At 53.5% G+C, this 15,116-nt stretch overlaps 1 protein-coding gene across 3 annotated transcripts in view; it reads left to right on the forward strand.

Moving 5' to 3' along the window:
- Positions 1 to 14,744, forward strand: part of AJAP1 (adherens junctions associated protein 1) — a 115,771-nt gene extending 101,027 nt beyond the window's left edge. For 2 of the 3 annotated variants that reach the window (XR_002774239.1, XR_002774240.1), the window contains exons 3-6: positions 2,993 to 3,080; positions 5,217 to 5,459; positions 7,202 to 7,333; positions 13,796 to 14,744. Coding sequence is in view for 1 of the 3 variants with exons in the window: in XM_023515239.1 (XP_023371007.1) it covers positions 2,993 to 3,080; positions 5,217 to 5,459; positions 7,202 to 7,274 (404 nt within the window). In the remaining 2 variants the exon portion in view is untranslated. Of the gene's footprint in view, positions 1 to 2,992; positions 3,081 to 5,216; positions 5,460 to 7,201; positions 7,390 to 13,795 lie in introns of those variants that run through there. The other variant, XM_023515239.1, reaches the window with a different exon arrangement.
- The last annotated feature ends 372 nt before the right edge of the window (positions 14,745 to 15,116 follow it).

Here is a 15,116-nt window from a genome sequence, read left to right on the forward strand (position 1 = left end):
CACTACCATCACCATCACCACTATCACCATCATCATCACCACCATTGTCACCATCATCATCATCATCACCATCATTACCATCACCATCACCACCAGCACTATCACTACCATCACCATCACCACTATCACCACCACCATCATCATCATCATCACCACCATTGTCACCATCACTCCTATCACCATCATCATTACCATCACCATCACCACTATCATCACCGCCATCATCACCATCACCACCAGCACATAACCATCATCACCAACGCTATCACCACCATTGTCACCATCACCACTATCACCATCATCATCACCATCACCACCAGCACTATCACTACCATCACCATCACCACTATCATCATCATCATCATCATCACCACCACCATTGTCACTATCACCATCACTCCTATCACCATCATCATTACCATCACCATCACCACCAGCACATACCCATCATCACCAACACTATCACTATCCTCACCATCACCACTATCACCATCACCATTACCACCATCACTATACTACCATCATCATCGCTATCACCATCACACCATCACCATCATCGTTACCATCACTGTCGCCCCTATCACCACCATCATTACCATCATCACCATCATTATCACCAACATTATCATCACCACCATTGTCACCACCACCATTGTCACCATCACTACCATTGTCACCATCATCATCACCATCATTATCATCACCATCACCACCAATACTATCACTACCATCACCACCACCATTGTCACATCACTATCACTCCAATCACCATCATTATTACCATCACCACCATCACCACCATCACCTTCATCCTCACACCACAACCATCATCACCATCAGCAGCAGTAGCCTCCTCATCCCTGGAAGCAGACACAGGATGAGCACATCCTCTTCATGACAGCATGGCTGTCTCTTGACCGGGCTGGGGGGAGGAGTGTGTCAGTGGAGAACAAGAGAGACTGAATTGGTAAACAGCCTCCATGACTGTCTATCCTTTTCAGTCCGTCCTCTGTCTATCCAACCTGAGTTGGTCCCAGGGAACTTGGCACATAGATAGAGATTACTGGGGCCAGTGGGCACTCCACCATTGGTGGGATTGATTGTGGGCCTGTGGCTACCTTAGCTTTCAACCCCACTGGCAGACTGACTTAGCAGTCCTGGAGGAGGGAAACTTGCCTAGACATTTGTGGCAGATGCCACCAATTGCATGTATGTGAGGTCATTCACCAGAACTAGCGGTGAAGGCTGCAATGTTATAAAATAGCCACCAGAGCAGTTGTTCCCTGAAGGCAGGCACCACAGCTGATCTGGTCACCACTGGCACTGTGGGCACAGAGTAGGTGTCAACAAATATTCTCAGATCAGTAGATCAAAGAGGGATGAACAGGTCCCACTGTTGCCCTGGTCATTCTTACCCCGTGGGTTCATGAGGGGACCTCCTCATGACAAACAGCAGTTGCCCCCAAAGAGAGGGAAATTGGGAGACAAAGCAGGTCTTCTGGTTGCATCAACTTTTATTCATTTATTAACGATTTCCCCATGAGAATCATATTCAGCAGAGAGGCAACATCTGTTTGTGTGACTGTGTCCTTGGGAGACGGCCAAAAAAATCTTAACAGTCTGAAACCTGCCATGCTGAAACAGGCACATTTGGTGTTCTCAACCCAGCGGCCTGCCAGGTTGGTCAGGTGTGATGGGTGGGCCTCTGTGGAGTGGATGCTAAGTTCCAAGGCCCAGGAAGACAGGACAGTTGCTCTGACCATGTCCAGTCAAGAACCTGGGGAGATGGATGGCTTTCAGTAGCGTGAGCCACTGCCACCTGCAGGCCCAGCAAGCTCCCTCACTCCCCTTATCTCCTAGCACCCTGAGGGCTCTCCCTGACAGGCCCCCTGGACCTTCTGGGGGGCCCTGACTGGCCAGTGCAATCACCCAGGGGCTGCCCTTAGTGTCCCTGCCCAGAGAAGGATGAGACAGATATATAGTCATCAGGGACCTCAGCCTGTGGGGAGCCTGCCTTCCCCGTCCCGTCCCACATCTGTGGTTAGTGGCAGAGATGGCGGGAGGGATGGGGACAGAGGGAGGAGATGGGAGAGGATTCCGTGCAGAGGGGCTTGCAGGCAGCATGAGGCCTGGGCTCTGGCTGTCTCTTCTGGGCTCTGGCTGTCCCTTCTGGGCTCTGGCTGTCCCTTCTGGGCTCTGGCTGTCCCCCTTTGACTCAGCCAGTTCTTTCCCCGCTGTGCTGATTCCAGTGCCCCAGCCCCATTTAGAGAGTGAGTGGGGCAGCAAGGCCAGGCCGTGGGCACTCCTTGGGAAGCACCTGCCTCTGGTCCTAAATCTTTCATTCCTGGAATCATCTCAGGCAGTGAGCTGCTTAGAGAGGACCCTAGCAAGAGGGCAGAGCCCCAGCGATTGAGTGCCCAGGGCCTACAAGGGCGTCACCTATGTGTGTCCCCTCCCTACATTCCCCAGTAAGTCCTAGGTCATCCTGGCTCACCCCAGGGCAGGCCAGACCCTGCTGCCACTCACAGGCCAGCACCACTGGCAGTGCTCAGAGCTCCAGAATCAAGGAGCAGAACTGGCCCAGGGTAAAGGAGAGAAAGGGCAGATGACATATCCTCAGGAAATGTCTCAGCCGAAGCTCACCTGTCACCAGGTAAAGGCTGTGGGTGAAGGCCTCAGCAGGTGCTAGTAGGACACAGATTCCCATGGGCCACTTCACACCTCAGGGATGGAGAGGACAATGGGAAGCAGAGAGTGAGGCCAGAGCCAGAGCCTCCTTTCTGGCCCCCAGGTGAGAACAGCCTCAGTACCCACAGCACCCACCATCCTACTGGCCGTGTGTCGGGCAGGAGAGACCCGAGTGCCCGCTGTGCTGCTTGAGGCTGTGTGGATGGGCCCTGAATTCCACAGCCTGGCCGGGGGGCTGCCCCTCCCTGGTGCCCTCGTCCCCCGAGCCTGGTCTCACCCGTGCCCTCCCCCCTCTCTCCTCCAGGTCTGGCTGTCCATCAGATCATCACCATCACCGTCTCGCTCATCATGGTCATAGCTGCTCTCATCACAACTCTTGTCTTAAAAAATTGGTAAGGCTCCAACCCTTCTGGCCTGGAAATGGGGGTCTGTGGGAGTATCTGGGGAGGTGCATGTGGAAAGGCCCCCACTTTCCAAACCCAGCGCTCTCTGCTGGTTCCCACCCTGATGGTGTGACCACCGCAGGCTGCTGCCTTTCCACACGGGCCCCTGGACACGGCCTATCACTGCGTGGCTGGACTGCGGCTGCGTGCAGTCCGTTTCCGTATCCTTCTTGGGGCCTGAGTATGCCTGTGGCCATTGGCTGCCCAGAGTACAATCCCCACTTCTCATTTCCTCAGGACCTTTCTGGAAGAGGTAGGGCAGCACCCTCTGGCCAGCAACCTGGCCGGCTGGAATCCTGCACCCACCCCTCACTGTCTGGGTAGCAGGTTTCTGGGCTGGCCCGGTTTGTTTCCTCCCTCCCTCCTCTCCAAGCTGCTCTGTTTGCTGAACTAGGTTACTGCTTTGCTGCGGGCGGCCTTTGCCTGTTTCCTCCTGGAAGTTGGCCTACTTTGAGGCCGGCCTTGCTGGGTATGCACACCTGATTCCCCCCTGAGACAATCGGGGACTGCTGGGTGACCCTGCTGCTCAAAAGCACCTCAGAGACCTCACCTGCCTGCAGCCACTCTGCCAGCGACCGTGTCTCCCTTTAGCATCAAAGTTCAAACGCTCTGGTAGAGTAACAGACCCAGAGATCCCCTTGCCAGCTGCAGACAGTAACAGGAAATCAGACAGGGCTGATGGTGGAAACGGCATTGGAACTTCATATTAACCAGGAGCCACATGAAGACAGGGGAGACAGCAGGGCTCTGGGGACAGTGGCAGTAGGACCTGGTGGCAGGCCGAGGGGAGGTGGGGGCAGCAAACACACACGCCACCCATCCCTCCTGACCTGCAAAGCAAGGCCTTCAGCCCCCCTCTGATGGCCAGCAGACTGGGCCCAGGGGTCTCTGGGGAACGGTGATGGGTAGGACAGGGAGTTCATGGCAGGGGTTCTTAAGCAGGGACTGGCAGGAGAAGGGGCTCCAGACTCCTGGACCCTGGGACAAATTCCACCGCTCTTCTCCCCAGAGGAGACAGCAGACTCCGCACCTGTTCGGTCACTAATGGCACAGACATCATCTTGTTTTTTCACACTTTTGAGTTTGTACAAACCTTCAAAGAGCCCCTGGGTGGGGAGAGCTGTCCTAGGGGATGGGCACATGAGTTCCAGGAACCTGAGCCTGCCCTGCAGGAAGACTTTTCCCCAGGGCTGGCCCTCCAGCTGTTTCATCCACTTCTTCATCTCCCCTTCTGGGTTGAGGCTCACTTTCCCTGGAAAGCCAAGGCAGGGGGTATCCTGGGTGCACGAGGAACCCCTCCTCCACATCGGCTCTGAGGGTAAAGGAGAGGTGTGGGCCTAGGTGGGTGTGGGGAAAATGGCACCCTGACTCGGGGAGATGCCGCCCTCTGTCCTTCCCGTGGCCTCGTCCCAGGAGTGGCTTTGGGGCTCCCTGACTGTCCTTCATCAAGTCCCTGAACTGGTGAGGGTGGTAGCTCTGTGGTCAGCCTGCATGGCCTCTGGAAGTCCCCATGGTCCAGAGGATCTGGAAAATAGGGAAGGGTCCGGGGGCACCGGCAGGATGAACCCCAGGAAGACCTTAATGGTCTCTTTTCCAGCTCAGGGACATTCACCCGCCTGGTGTAGAGCACCAAGACTTCCCAGCTCTGTCCCTCACCCCGAAAGTCATTGCCTACATGCTCTATTCTAAAAGAAAGGGACAAGTCGCCCCAACTGCACCGAAAGGCTTCCACACACACTAGCAGCACGTGCCTGGCGCGGTTCTCAAGCCATGGAGGTGTTCATGAGGAAACCGAGTCAGCACCACTGTCAGCCAAAACAGGCCCCAGCTCGGATGTCACAGATCTCCACCCTCCCTCCTGGGTAGTTCTTCCTGCTGTAATGGCCACTTTGAAATTTAAATTTTTTTTTTTAAGAGTTGATTGCTTCATTGTGGTTGATCTTTCTAAAAAGACTGGGTATTGCCATTTGATATTAGGCGATGTGTCCCCTGTGTGCAGCTGCGAGGCCCCAAGCCCGCCTGCCTGGGCTGTGCACGTGGGTCCTGGCCCCCGCTCGCCCCCAGACCAGCCTGTCTCTCTTCCAGCTGTGCCCAGAGCGGGAACACACGTCGGAACAGCCACCAGCGGAAGACCAACCAGCAGGAAGAGAGCTGCCAGAACCTGACGGACTTCACCTCGGCCCGCGTGGCCAGCAGCCTGGACATTTTCACGGCCTACAACGAGACCCTCCAGTGCTCACATGAGTGTGTCAGGGCATCTGTCCCTGTGTACACTGACGAGACGCTGCACCCGGCAGGGGAGTACAAATCCACGTTCAATGGAAACCGGTAAGCTCTGGCTCGGTGAGACCCTGTAGCTATGAAGCTCCTGGCTGTCTAGCTTCCAGACCCCGGGCCCAGGTGTGGCCGAGTACTGGCTGTGGGTCAGTTTAAGTCATTCCTCAGATGGCTTTGAGGGGCTGCAGATGCAGGCCCAGCGAGATGCAGATTCAGGTTCAGCACAGCGAGAGGGGTGAGCTGGACAGCAGGCATTTCCGCTGTGAGAGGCTGTGGTGTCCAGGGCCCACAACTGGGCAGCGGGTGGTTGTTGTGTTCCCCAGCCCTTGCTCCCTCACCCTGTGGGCCATGCCCAGTCCAAAGCCTTCTGAATATTGCCAGGTTGTAACGGTCAGGATCTGTGAGCCACCGCCAATAAAATGTCGGCACCAAATCTTACAAAAATAGCAAACACTCCCTAAACCTCTGGACCAGAATTTCTGGTGAAATATTTTCTTATTATTCCTGTGTAATCCTCAAAAAAGACGCACCCCCCACAACCATCCTTGGGATGGTTAAGGAACTTTGACTCAGCTCTGGGAGATTTGTCCGGAATTAAATTAAAATATCAGTAAGTTTTATTTTTTTTTCTTTTTATGCAAGCATACATACATTCTGGCATCATTTTGTAAATTAAAAAATAAAAAATCCAACAACTTGAAAATCTTAGGAAGAAATGAGTGGGTTGCCAGCAGCAGGATTAGCAGCCAGGGGACGAGGTCTCCCGACCAGGGTCACTCTCAGAAAGGGTGGGTGGTTTCTTCTGCTTGGTTTGCTGATTTGTTCAGGGACCGGGAAGGCTGGACCCTGGCAGGGAACGGCTGCCAGGCTGGGGCTGGCTGTAGTGTCCCTGACTGCCCTGTCCTCGTCCTGTGGGCTGCCCTCCTCACCACTGTCTGTGCCTCTGTGTCACAGGCCGCTGTATTCAGCCTCAGATGGTGTCTTCCCTCCAGGGGGCACATCAGAGCACCGCAAGGCTCAGAGCTGCCATTCTAATCAGCTTTTGTTGTATACTCAAGACATTTGGGGAGCTCACGTTGACACCTCAAGGCCAAGTTCACAAAGAATTGGTGAAAGGGTTTTGAAACCCTGGTGTTGAGTGTGTGTCTGTGTGTTGGGATGTGTTTAGCCCTTGGTGTCATTTTTTTGTTTTGCTCCACTCTCCATGTCCCTGTTGAGAGGAGGGTCCCGTCCCAGCACAGGGTGGGCACAGCGGTGCTCTCACGCCCTGGCAGGGCAGCCTCTCTGCACTGGGTTCTCACCTCTCTCAGGACTGTTTGTCCTAAAGTAACACACTGTTGGATTTCCCTGGCCCTGAGACGCGGTAGTATTGTCTCCAGGGTGACAGACTATGGGGAAACATTTTAGGAGCCAGGTCCCATCCTTTCTGCCACATGTGATAAAGCACATTACATCTCTGCTGTCAGAGGCAGGGACCCCAGGCTCATCCTGCAAAGTTTAAAACTAAAATCTGGAGACAGCACAACCGTGGGGCTTTCTGTCTCCACTCCTGAGTCCCTCCCACCATGCCTAGGGCCCCTCAGGTCTGTGTCCTCCAAAGCCCTCCAGGGTAAGAGGGAGCATTAATCCAGGAAGACCTCTCCTCAGCCACAGAGAACAGGGTTCCTTCCTGCCAAAGCCCAGTGGGCCCATGTCTGGCACGGCCTCTCTGGGGGTCCTGTCCGCAGCGGGCCCGCCCAGCCCGCCCATGTGTCAGTGTCTGCCCACAGAAGTCCATTTCTCTCCTGCTGCAGGCCGTCCTCCTCTGATCGGCATCTCATTCCCGTGGCCTTTGTGTCTGAGAAATGGTTTGAAATCTCCTGCTGACTGGCCGAAGCCTTTTTTACCTCCTGGGGGCAGGGCAGACGCCGCGTGTCTGTTTCACGGTATGTACATCAGTTTCCTCCTCCCCTCGCCTCACCTCTTCTTCCCCTCCACTCCAAGTTGGCATCACTGGTGGGTGGCAGCCAGAGGGCCAGGCTCTGCATTTCCCAGCGTCATTTGTTACAAATGCTCCCCACATCCCAACAGAGGAGAGCAGCACACACTGTGAGCCCCGATTCACATCATGACGGTGACCCTCAGCACCACCTTCCGTCCCTCAGGAAAGCCCAGGCAGGCATGGCCGGTGTGGTGGGGAAAACCTTTCTGCGGTGCCGGCCGTCGTCATCTCCCTCGGCAGGAAGGGGAGGGGGCAGCTAAGTAGGCAGGAATCACACCTCCATCGAGTGTCTGTACATGGGGAGAGGGTGCAAAGCAGAATGAAAACACGACTTCGAAATACACAAACAAGAGATAAGGGAAAAAATGATAAAGAAAGTGAGGAGTTGAGACATCTACTAATTTGAAGCCAGGAACTGGTACCAAAACAGGATGAAATTTCCATGCTCTGCTGGGCAGGAACATTCGGTTTGCTTTCGGTGATATTAACTTGAATGCAGACGTGAAATTGCTTTCTCTGTGCTGAGACGCCTTCACACTCGGGCTGCTGGGTGTCCTCACCCCTTTGCCCGTGCCACACCCTCCACGCACAGTCCGTACGTGCAGCCCGAGGCTTCTGCTCCACGCACACAGTCCGTACCTGCAGCCCAAGGCTTCCTCTCCACGCACACAGTCCGTACCTGCAGCCCGAGGCTTCCTCTCCACGCACACAGTCCGTAGTGCAGCCTGAGACTCCCTTTCTGTTTTCCTTTTCTAGTTGATAGGCTTTCTAAGGATCCTCACGGACAGAGTGAGGCTTTTATGTCCCCAGATGTTCCTTCTAAACCTGTCATCAGATCCCTTCTGTTAGTGGGGAACTTTATTTCTAGGATAGGATATCGATTTTTAAAAATATTTTTTTTCTCTTTGTTCACCTTCCACTGTGGGGCACTGACTGGGGTCAAGGGCCTGGCAGTGGACGCTCTGGGGGACTCAGGCTGCTGCACTTAGCTGGCGGCCAGACAGCCGGCTGCAGTCAGGAGGGATGGATCGGTCAGTTTCTAGTCCTAGCACTAATGAATCGCACGTTTGCTCCAAATCAAATCTCTAGCCCTTACTCCCTGTCCCAAGCCAACATGTTCCGCCAACTGGCAAGGAAATGTAATTAGATCAGAATGGGGAAAGCAGCAGTTTGAGAAGGCCTGTGCTGAGTCTGTGTGGGCAAGGCAGGTGGTACCCGGCCATCCCCAGCCATTCAAGAGCGGGTGCACCAGGAATAGCGCGTCCCTCAGAAGCAAGTGCCTTTGTCTGCCTTCAAAGGGGCTCACCTCACCTTACTCGGAGCCCTCTTTGGAGTGCAACCAAGCTAGCAGAGTCGTGGTGGTAGCCAGCCTCTCTGTTACAATTTAAAAATTCACGAAAGCCTGATTTATTGGCACCTGAGTTGCTGGGTCTGCACGCTGAATATCACCTATTCTCTACCTCCAATAGCCACGAGCTCACAGGGCCAGAGGGGTTACCTAGAGGGGACAGTTCCCTATGTGAATGTTCACGTGGCACTCTGCCCTGGTTCTGGCAGTCCAGTTTATAAGTGGGTAAACTGAGGCACCTAACTCACCCATCTAGAGGTCTAAGCCCAGGGACCTCTCTTTCTCATTGAAGGAGGGAGCAACAGTACTAACTGTAAAAAAAAAAAAAAATTAAAATTGGGAACAAAAGTATGTTTATTTATTCCTCTGCTCTGGAAAACCTGGCTAGCTCATCAGCCTGGGTCTGGCCTTCCTGAAGGCCCCCCACAAACAGTATTGGTGAGCCATCCCCACAGTCACTCCCAGGTAAGAAAGAGAGAGATGTGGGTGCTCCAAGAGGCCCAAGGTGGTCCCCAGGAGCTGTTTCACCTATGTTTGGAACGTTTCTGTGTCCCGAGGGCTGACCCCTCCCTGTGAATCTCAGGTAGGTCATTTGAGGGGTCCAGAAGAGCCTTCCAAGATGTGCCGTGAGTCAGCCACACCCAGCCCTGGAGTCTGTTGACCACTCACAGCCGTATCCTCAATACACTCGGACCAGGCGGGTTATGCAGACAGCCTCGTTAGTCCTTGGATAAATGCTTAAAGATTCCATGGCTGTGTGGACAGACCATTTATCACTAACTGGGATGAAAGCATTTGGATTCCAAGTATCTCCTGATTCTTACAATTAATGCCCAGACATAAGCATGGAGCAGAGAATAGCCAGAAAGCTCTCTCAGATTTACTAGGGCACTTATTGTCCCTTAAATAAATACCAATTAATACTAAAACATTTAATTAAGGTTTAAGAGCCAGTGGAGATATTTATCTCTTGCCTAGCTGTTAAGCCTCTCCAAATGCATTTTTAATGATGATATAGCAGTTTGGTATCACACCCGTGTCTTCTCACTCTAACCTATGTGCACGCTTGGGACCCGCACTGTGGCCGAGCCTGCTTTCCCGCCGGCGGGTTGCCCGCCATGCCTGCTGCGGCTCCCAGGCAGACTTGTATCCAGCTTCCTCAGATCCAGCCTCTATGAGCGACGCCAGCCGATGCCTGCCTGACACAGCCTCTGGTGGAGCTGGATTGCTCTGGACACAGATGAAATGAATCTAGCCCTCCTCTACCCCAAGGAAGGGGAGCTGGTGGGCAGGCCAGCCTGGGCTCCTGGGCTGACGCTCTGCCATTTTTCATAGAACAGGTAAACTTCAGAGAAAGCTCATTAACATCCAGGTCTTTCCATTTGCCAAGGCCACTTCATTCCGAACAGAGCCCGAGAAGTCACAAAAGCTCTTGAATCCCAAGAAAGTGAGAAATCAATCACCTGGTATTATTATTTTCAAAAACACAGTGGAGACATAACTAATAAAAAAAAAATAAGAAATGCACCTGAGCCTTCCCACTTTTTCCTCTTAAAAAAATACGTTAATAGAATATCAAACTTCAGTTACTTGAAGGAACACATTTTTCAAAGCAACATCCAGACCCTTCTGGAAACCACTCTTTCTAAGCTGAGAACCGGCCCCAGGGAAATTGAGGGGGGGAGGAAGTGGCCACTGCAGGTTGTGGAGAAAAGAGCCTGCAGGGAAACCTGGCAATGGTCTGTTTTCTTTGTTTTGCAAAAGCAGATAAGGACCCTTAAACCCAGTGACCTGGGGAACGTTTGCAACCTGGTGGGGCCGGACCAGCCTGAGAATCCCTTTCCAGGCAGCAGAGGGCAGAATTTATCCCAGATCTGGATCTGGAAACAACTTAGACACAGCCTGAGTGGACACTGCCTTCAGCTGTGTTGTGCTCCAGCCAGGGTCTCTGGGCCGGCCTGGGGTCCTTCCCAGTTGACCTGGGCCCCTCAGTCCCTCTCTGGGCTAAGCGGCTCATGCGCTGAGTCTCTGGAACTGAGAAGCCCAAAGACTCCCCATGTGCTTAAGTTGGAGCAGCAGAATTTCAGCTGGAACTCGGGGGCACACCTGGAAGGTGAGTGTGGGCAGCCTCTGAGCCCCGCCCTGGGCTTGGTGTCAGGACACCACCCGACCCTTTGCAGCGGCTCAGAGCTACTCTACAAACGCCCGTCAGATGCGAGGTTGGAAGCATTTCTCTCTCCCTTTCTCCTCTGCTCGTCCTGGGACCCTGAGTCAAAAGGGAAGCCTGAAGACCTGGAGAGGACCTTCCCCATGTGGCACAGGCTGCCTGGCACTGGAGGCTCTGGCTCCAGCCCCCATCGATCCTCCTCCAAGCTACCCTCCCCTCCGCATCACCTGCAGGCAGCACCCAGGGCCGTCTCAGGCTGTGGAGGGTCAGTGTCTGGAACGGAAATGAGCTGATTCCTGCCCACACTGCTTCTCTGAGCTTCGCACAGCATCGATTTCCCACTGAGCGGGAAGCTGAGCAAACAGAAAGGAGCCAGGCAGGGGACCCCCTCCCAGGGAGCTGTCCTACCAGCCAGTGATGCATCTCACACATACGCAGATAAAGCCCGGTGCAGGCTGCCCTGCGCCCAAGGAGGACCAGGCAGGGCACTCTCAAGGACGAGATGACAGAGTGCCGTCCAGTCAGAGTGTGGTCTGAGGAGGCCTCCCAGGGGTGACCTTTCTAGCTGAAACCAGAAGGACATGAAGTTGGAGATTTGCAGTCCGAGGCTGGAGAGCTGCCTGGAGCGCAGAGAGGAAGGGGGAGGAGGGAGGCGGGCACAATGGCAGGTGGATCCACAGAGCCAGTGCGAGAAACACGGAAGCCTGTCCAGTGGGAAGGTGGCAGGGAAAGGCCACCTGGGGCACCTGCGGGAGAGTGGCTAGCCAAGGAAAGTGGCCTTGGTTCCCATGTTAAGGTCAGGACCCAGGATTGGGAAGCAGCTCACACAGGAAACCTTTCTCATCTGGGCCCCTGTCTGACATGTGGCCCAGCCCTGGGCACTTGGCTCTGCTGATAACCAGTAACCAGGAGAATAGAACAGCAGCTTATAGCAGGGACTATCCCAGGCCACCAAGCCCAGCCTTAAGTGACCCCACATCTTTAATCTCTTTTTAAAATTTTTTTTTTAATGGGAAAAATATATATAACATAAAATTTACATTTTAGCCCCTTTTAAGTGCACAGCTCAGTGACATTAAGGACAGTCCCACTTCTGTGTGGCCTGTCACCACCACCATCTTCACATCACTTACATCTTCCCAGATGGACGCTCTGTCCCCATCAACAGTGATCCCCCTCCCCTGCAAGCCCTGGTGACCCCCATTCTACTTCCTGTCCCTGTGAAGTTGATGACTCAGGAGACCTCATAGAAGTGGAATCATAGTATTTCTTCCCACATTTTTTAACTTTCAAAAACTTAAAGTGAAGATGGACATGGCTATTTCTCCCTGTTAAACTGCTTCACTTTTAAACCCGCCCCCCAAATCCTGGAAATGTGGAGGAGGTGGGTAGGGCAGACACAGCTGGAGCAGGGCTACCCAGAGTGCTCCCACACCAGTCCAACGGCATGTCCTGTTTCATTATGTGGGGTGACACTTGTGCCCCAGCAGGGGAGTACACGCACCATTGTAGGCTCCATGGAGCTGCCCACACGGGTGTCATTTGGAGAGAGTCGGCAAGGGGAGGTGGTGCTCTGTCAGGCAGGCTTAGAGGGGACCAGCGCCCTTACCCCCAGTCCCGGATGAATAGGCTGTGACAGGCTGAGGCTCTGGGAGGGGACATGGAGCCCAGTGTCATGCAGGAGACACCATCCCGGGGATGCCTCACTGTCCACTCCCAGGACATGTCCTGCACCAGGGTCTTCAGCCACAGTCACTGTGGTGGCTTAGTTGATTCTGGAGGGAGAATACAGTACCTGGACAGAGGCCCTGGGCCTGGGGGGCCACTGGACATCCTTGGGTATCTCTTAGCAGCTGACACTCACAGGCTCCATCCTGAGGTCCCTAGAGGTGGGCACAGGAATCTGACTTTGGGAAATGCTCTGACAGTGAGACTGTGGAGCCCCTATGGCCTCCCGCTGTGCCCGAGCTGGTGGGGATTGCAGACCTCCTGTCCAGTGCTGTTCCCAGCTTCATCTTGGGATCATGGGGCTGCCCTCACCCTCCTCTTTGTGTGGTCTGTCTGGACAGGATGCAGTGGCGATGCCCTTTCTATTTATTGAGAGTTCTGACTGCCTAGAGTCATGGGCTACAGCTGGGAGCTCTGAGTGACAGCAGATTGAGCAGCCCTCACTGCCCCGACTCACCCACCTGGCTGAACTGTGCTAAGTTCAAGTTTACCTTGGGCTGCCTGAGCCCAGGAGGATGTTGCTGGCTGCCTCTCTGGCGAGCACACACCTACTAGGTGGTCCCTCAAGCCTTCTGTTTCCTGAGACTCAGGCCTGCTAGTCAGAGCAGGCCCTGCTGAGGGTGGAGCTGTAGCCAGCTAACCTGACCTCCTGGCTGGTCACCTTCCTTCTCTGTTCAGCTAGGTCACCTGTTGGGACGACCCAGGAGGTGATTTTCCTGATATAGCTGAGGCCTGTCTGCAGGGAGCCGCTAGCTGAGTGGGGGACAGAAACAGTTCAGGAGCAGAGCAGGCCCAGCTGCCCTCCATGGGTGGGAGGCTGGACAGGGAGTGAGCAGTGGGTGGCCACACTCAGGCCAGTGATAGAGCAGGTGGTCCCAGCCGCCCCTGGGAAAACACAGACCACCACAGACCACAGTGATTCCCACCAGGTTCACATCACCGGCATCCCTAGCATCAGTCCTCTTCCTGCCAACAGCCCCAGTGAGGCCTTCCTCATATTCTCGGGACACTTGGGTGTGAGTTACTGGAGTAGGAGAGCTGGGGGAGCTGGAGGCCTGGGAGGGAGGCCTCTATGTAAAGGCTCAGCCAGACCGTGAGGCCCTGCAGACCCACCTATGCTGAGCCTGCACCATTTAATCTCTTCTTGTTTTCTTTCCACACAGGATTCCGTGGGTGAACCTGTAAAAACAAAACAAAACAAAACAAAAAAATTACAAAACCTAAAACTAAGATATCTAAGGGGGAGGGTCCCCGACCTGCCGCTTCTGTTTGTCGGCGGGAAACTCACAGAGCAGGACGCTCGAGGCCAAATATATTTTTGTACAAATGCTCACGCCTATGGGTGACTGCCTTCTCCCGGAGTTTTCTTTGGAGAACGGAAAGAAGATAAACAAGAAAGGAACTGGGGTCAGAGAGAAAAGGCCACCAAGCCGGAAGGACCGGAGGAAGCACGTGAAACGAGGATTTGTCCTACGATTCTGAACCTGTGCCAATAATACCATTATGTGCCATGTACTGACCTGAAGGCTCGGCGGCCGCGCCGAAGCCCAGCAAGTCACTCGTAGAAAATCTTAACAGAAAACAGGGGTGGGAGTCTCTTCCGATAGAGTCGCTATTTCTGGTTAATATACATATATAAATATATAAATACACACAGACACAGACACACACACACACTTTTTTTGTACCGTAGCAATTTTTGGAGACCTTCAACGTTCCTTTTTAAAAAAGAATTGTGTTATAGGTTACGAAATCCGATTTATTTACCATGCTTAGTACAAACAGAATAAACCGAGGTTTTCTACTTTGGCAAGCCACCTCACACACGGTCGGCACACGCGCACACACACGCTCGCATATATATACACGCATATATTGGAAACACAGTTCCACAGGTGAGCACCCTCTTTCTGGTAACCTGGTATTCCATCACCATTCGTTCCGGGGCGCAGCCTCAACCCAGACAACCAGGCCTTTAAGTGACACGTCCTGCATTTGCTAGATGTTTGGTGAGTGGCACCAAATGTGTGATTTGTTACCTTGGGCCAGAATTAAGAATGTCATGGTTTTTATATATGTATGTGTATATATATATATATATTTGTATGTGTGTGTGCTATATACACACATATGCATAAATATGATTTTTTTTTCATTTAATTGTTTGAAGATGCTACCTAACAGCCACGCGCACATTTACCTGCTGGCTGCTTACGAGTGGGCCCGCGCACCAGGCCGGGTGGGTGGTGGATTCTCAGACAAGTGTGTCACATGAGCATAGACTGAATTAAAGACATTTTCCAGTTCTAAAAATTAAAGGAATATATCCTTACCGTGTGTGTGTATGTCAGGGCAGCACTTGGAAATGCATGAGGACTCCGGTTTGTCTAAAAGTGAAAAATAATCCTCCTCCGCACCACCGACCAGGCTGCCCCCTCGGGCAGTTCCCTGGCGAATGCCTGCCGTGTCCCCGCAAGTGGGTGC

Source organism: Otolemur garnettii, unplaced genomic scaffold (assembly GCF_000181295.1).
Source record: "Otolemur garnettii isolate 467f Iridium unplaced genomic scaffold, OtoGar3 scaffold00067, whole genome shotgun sequence".
Taxonomy (NCBI): Eukaryota; Metazoa; Chordata; class Mammalia; order Primates; family Galagidae; genus Otolemur; species Otolemur garnettii.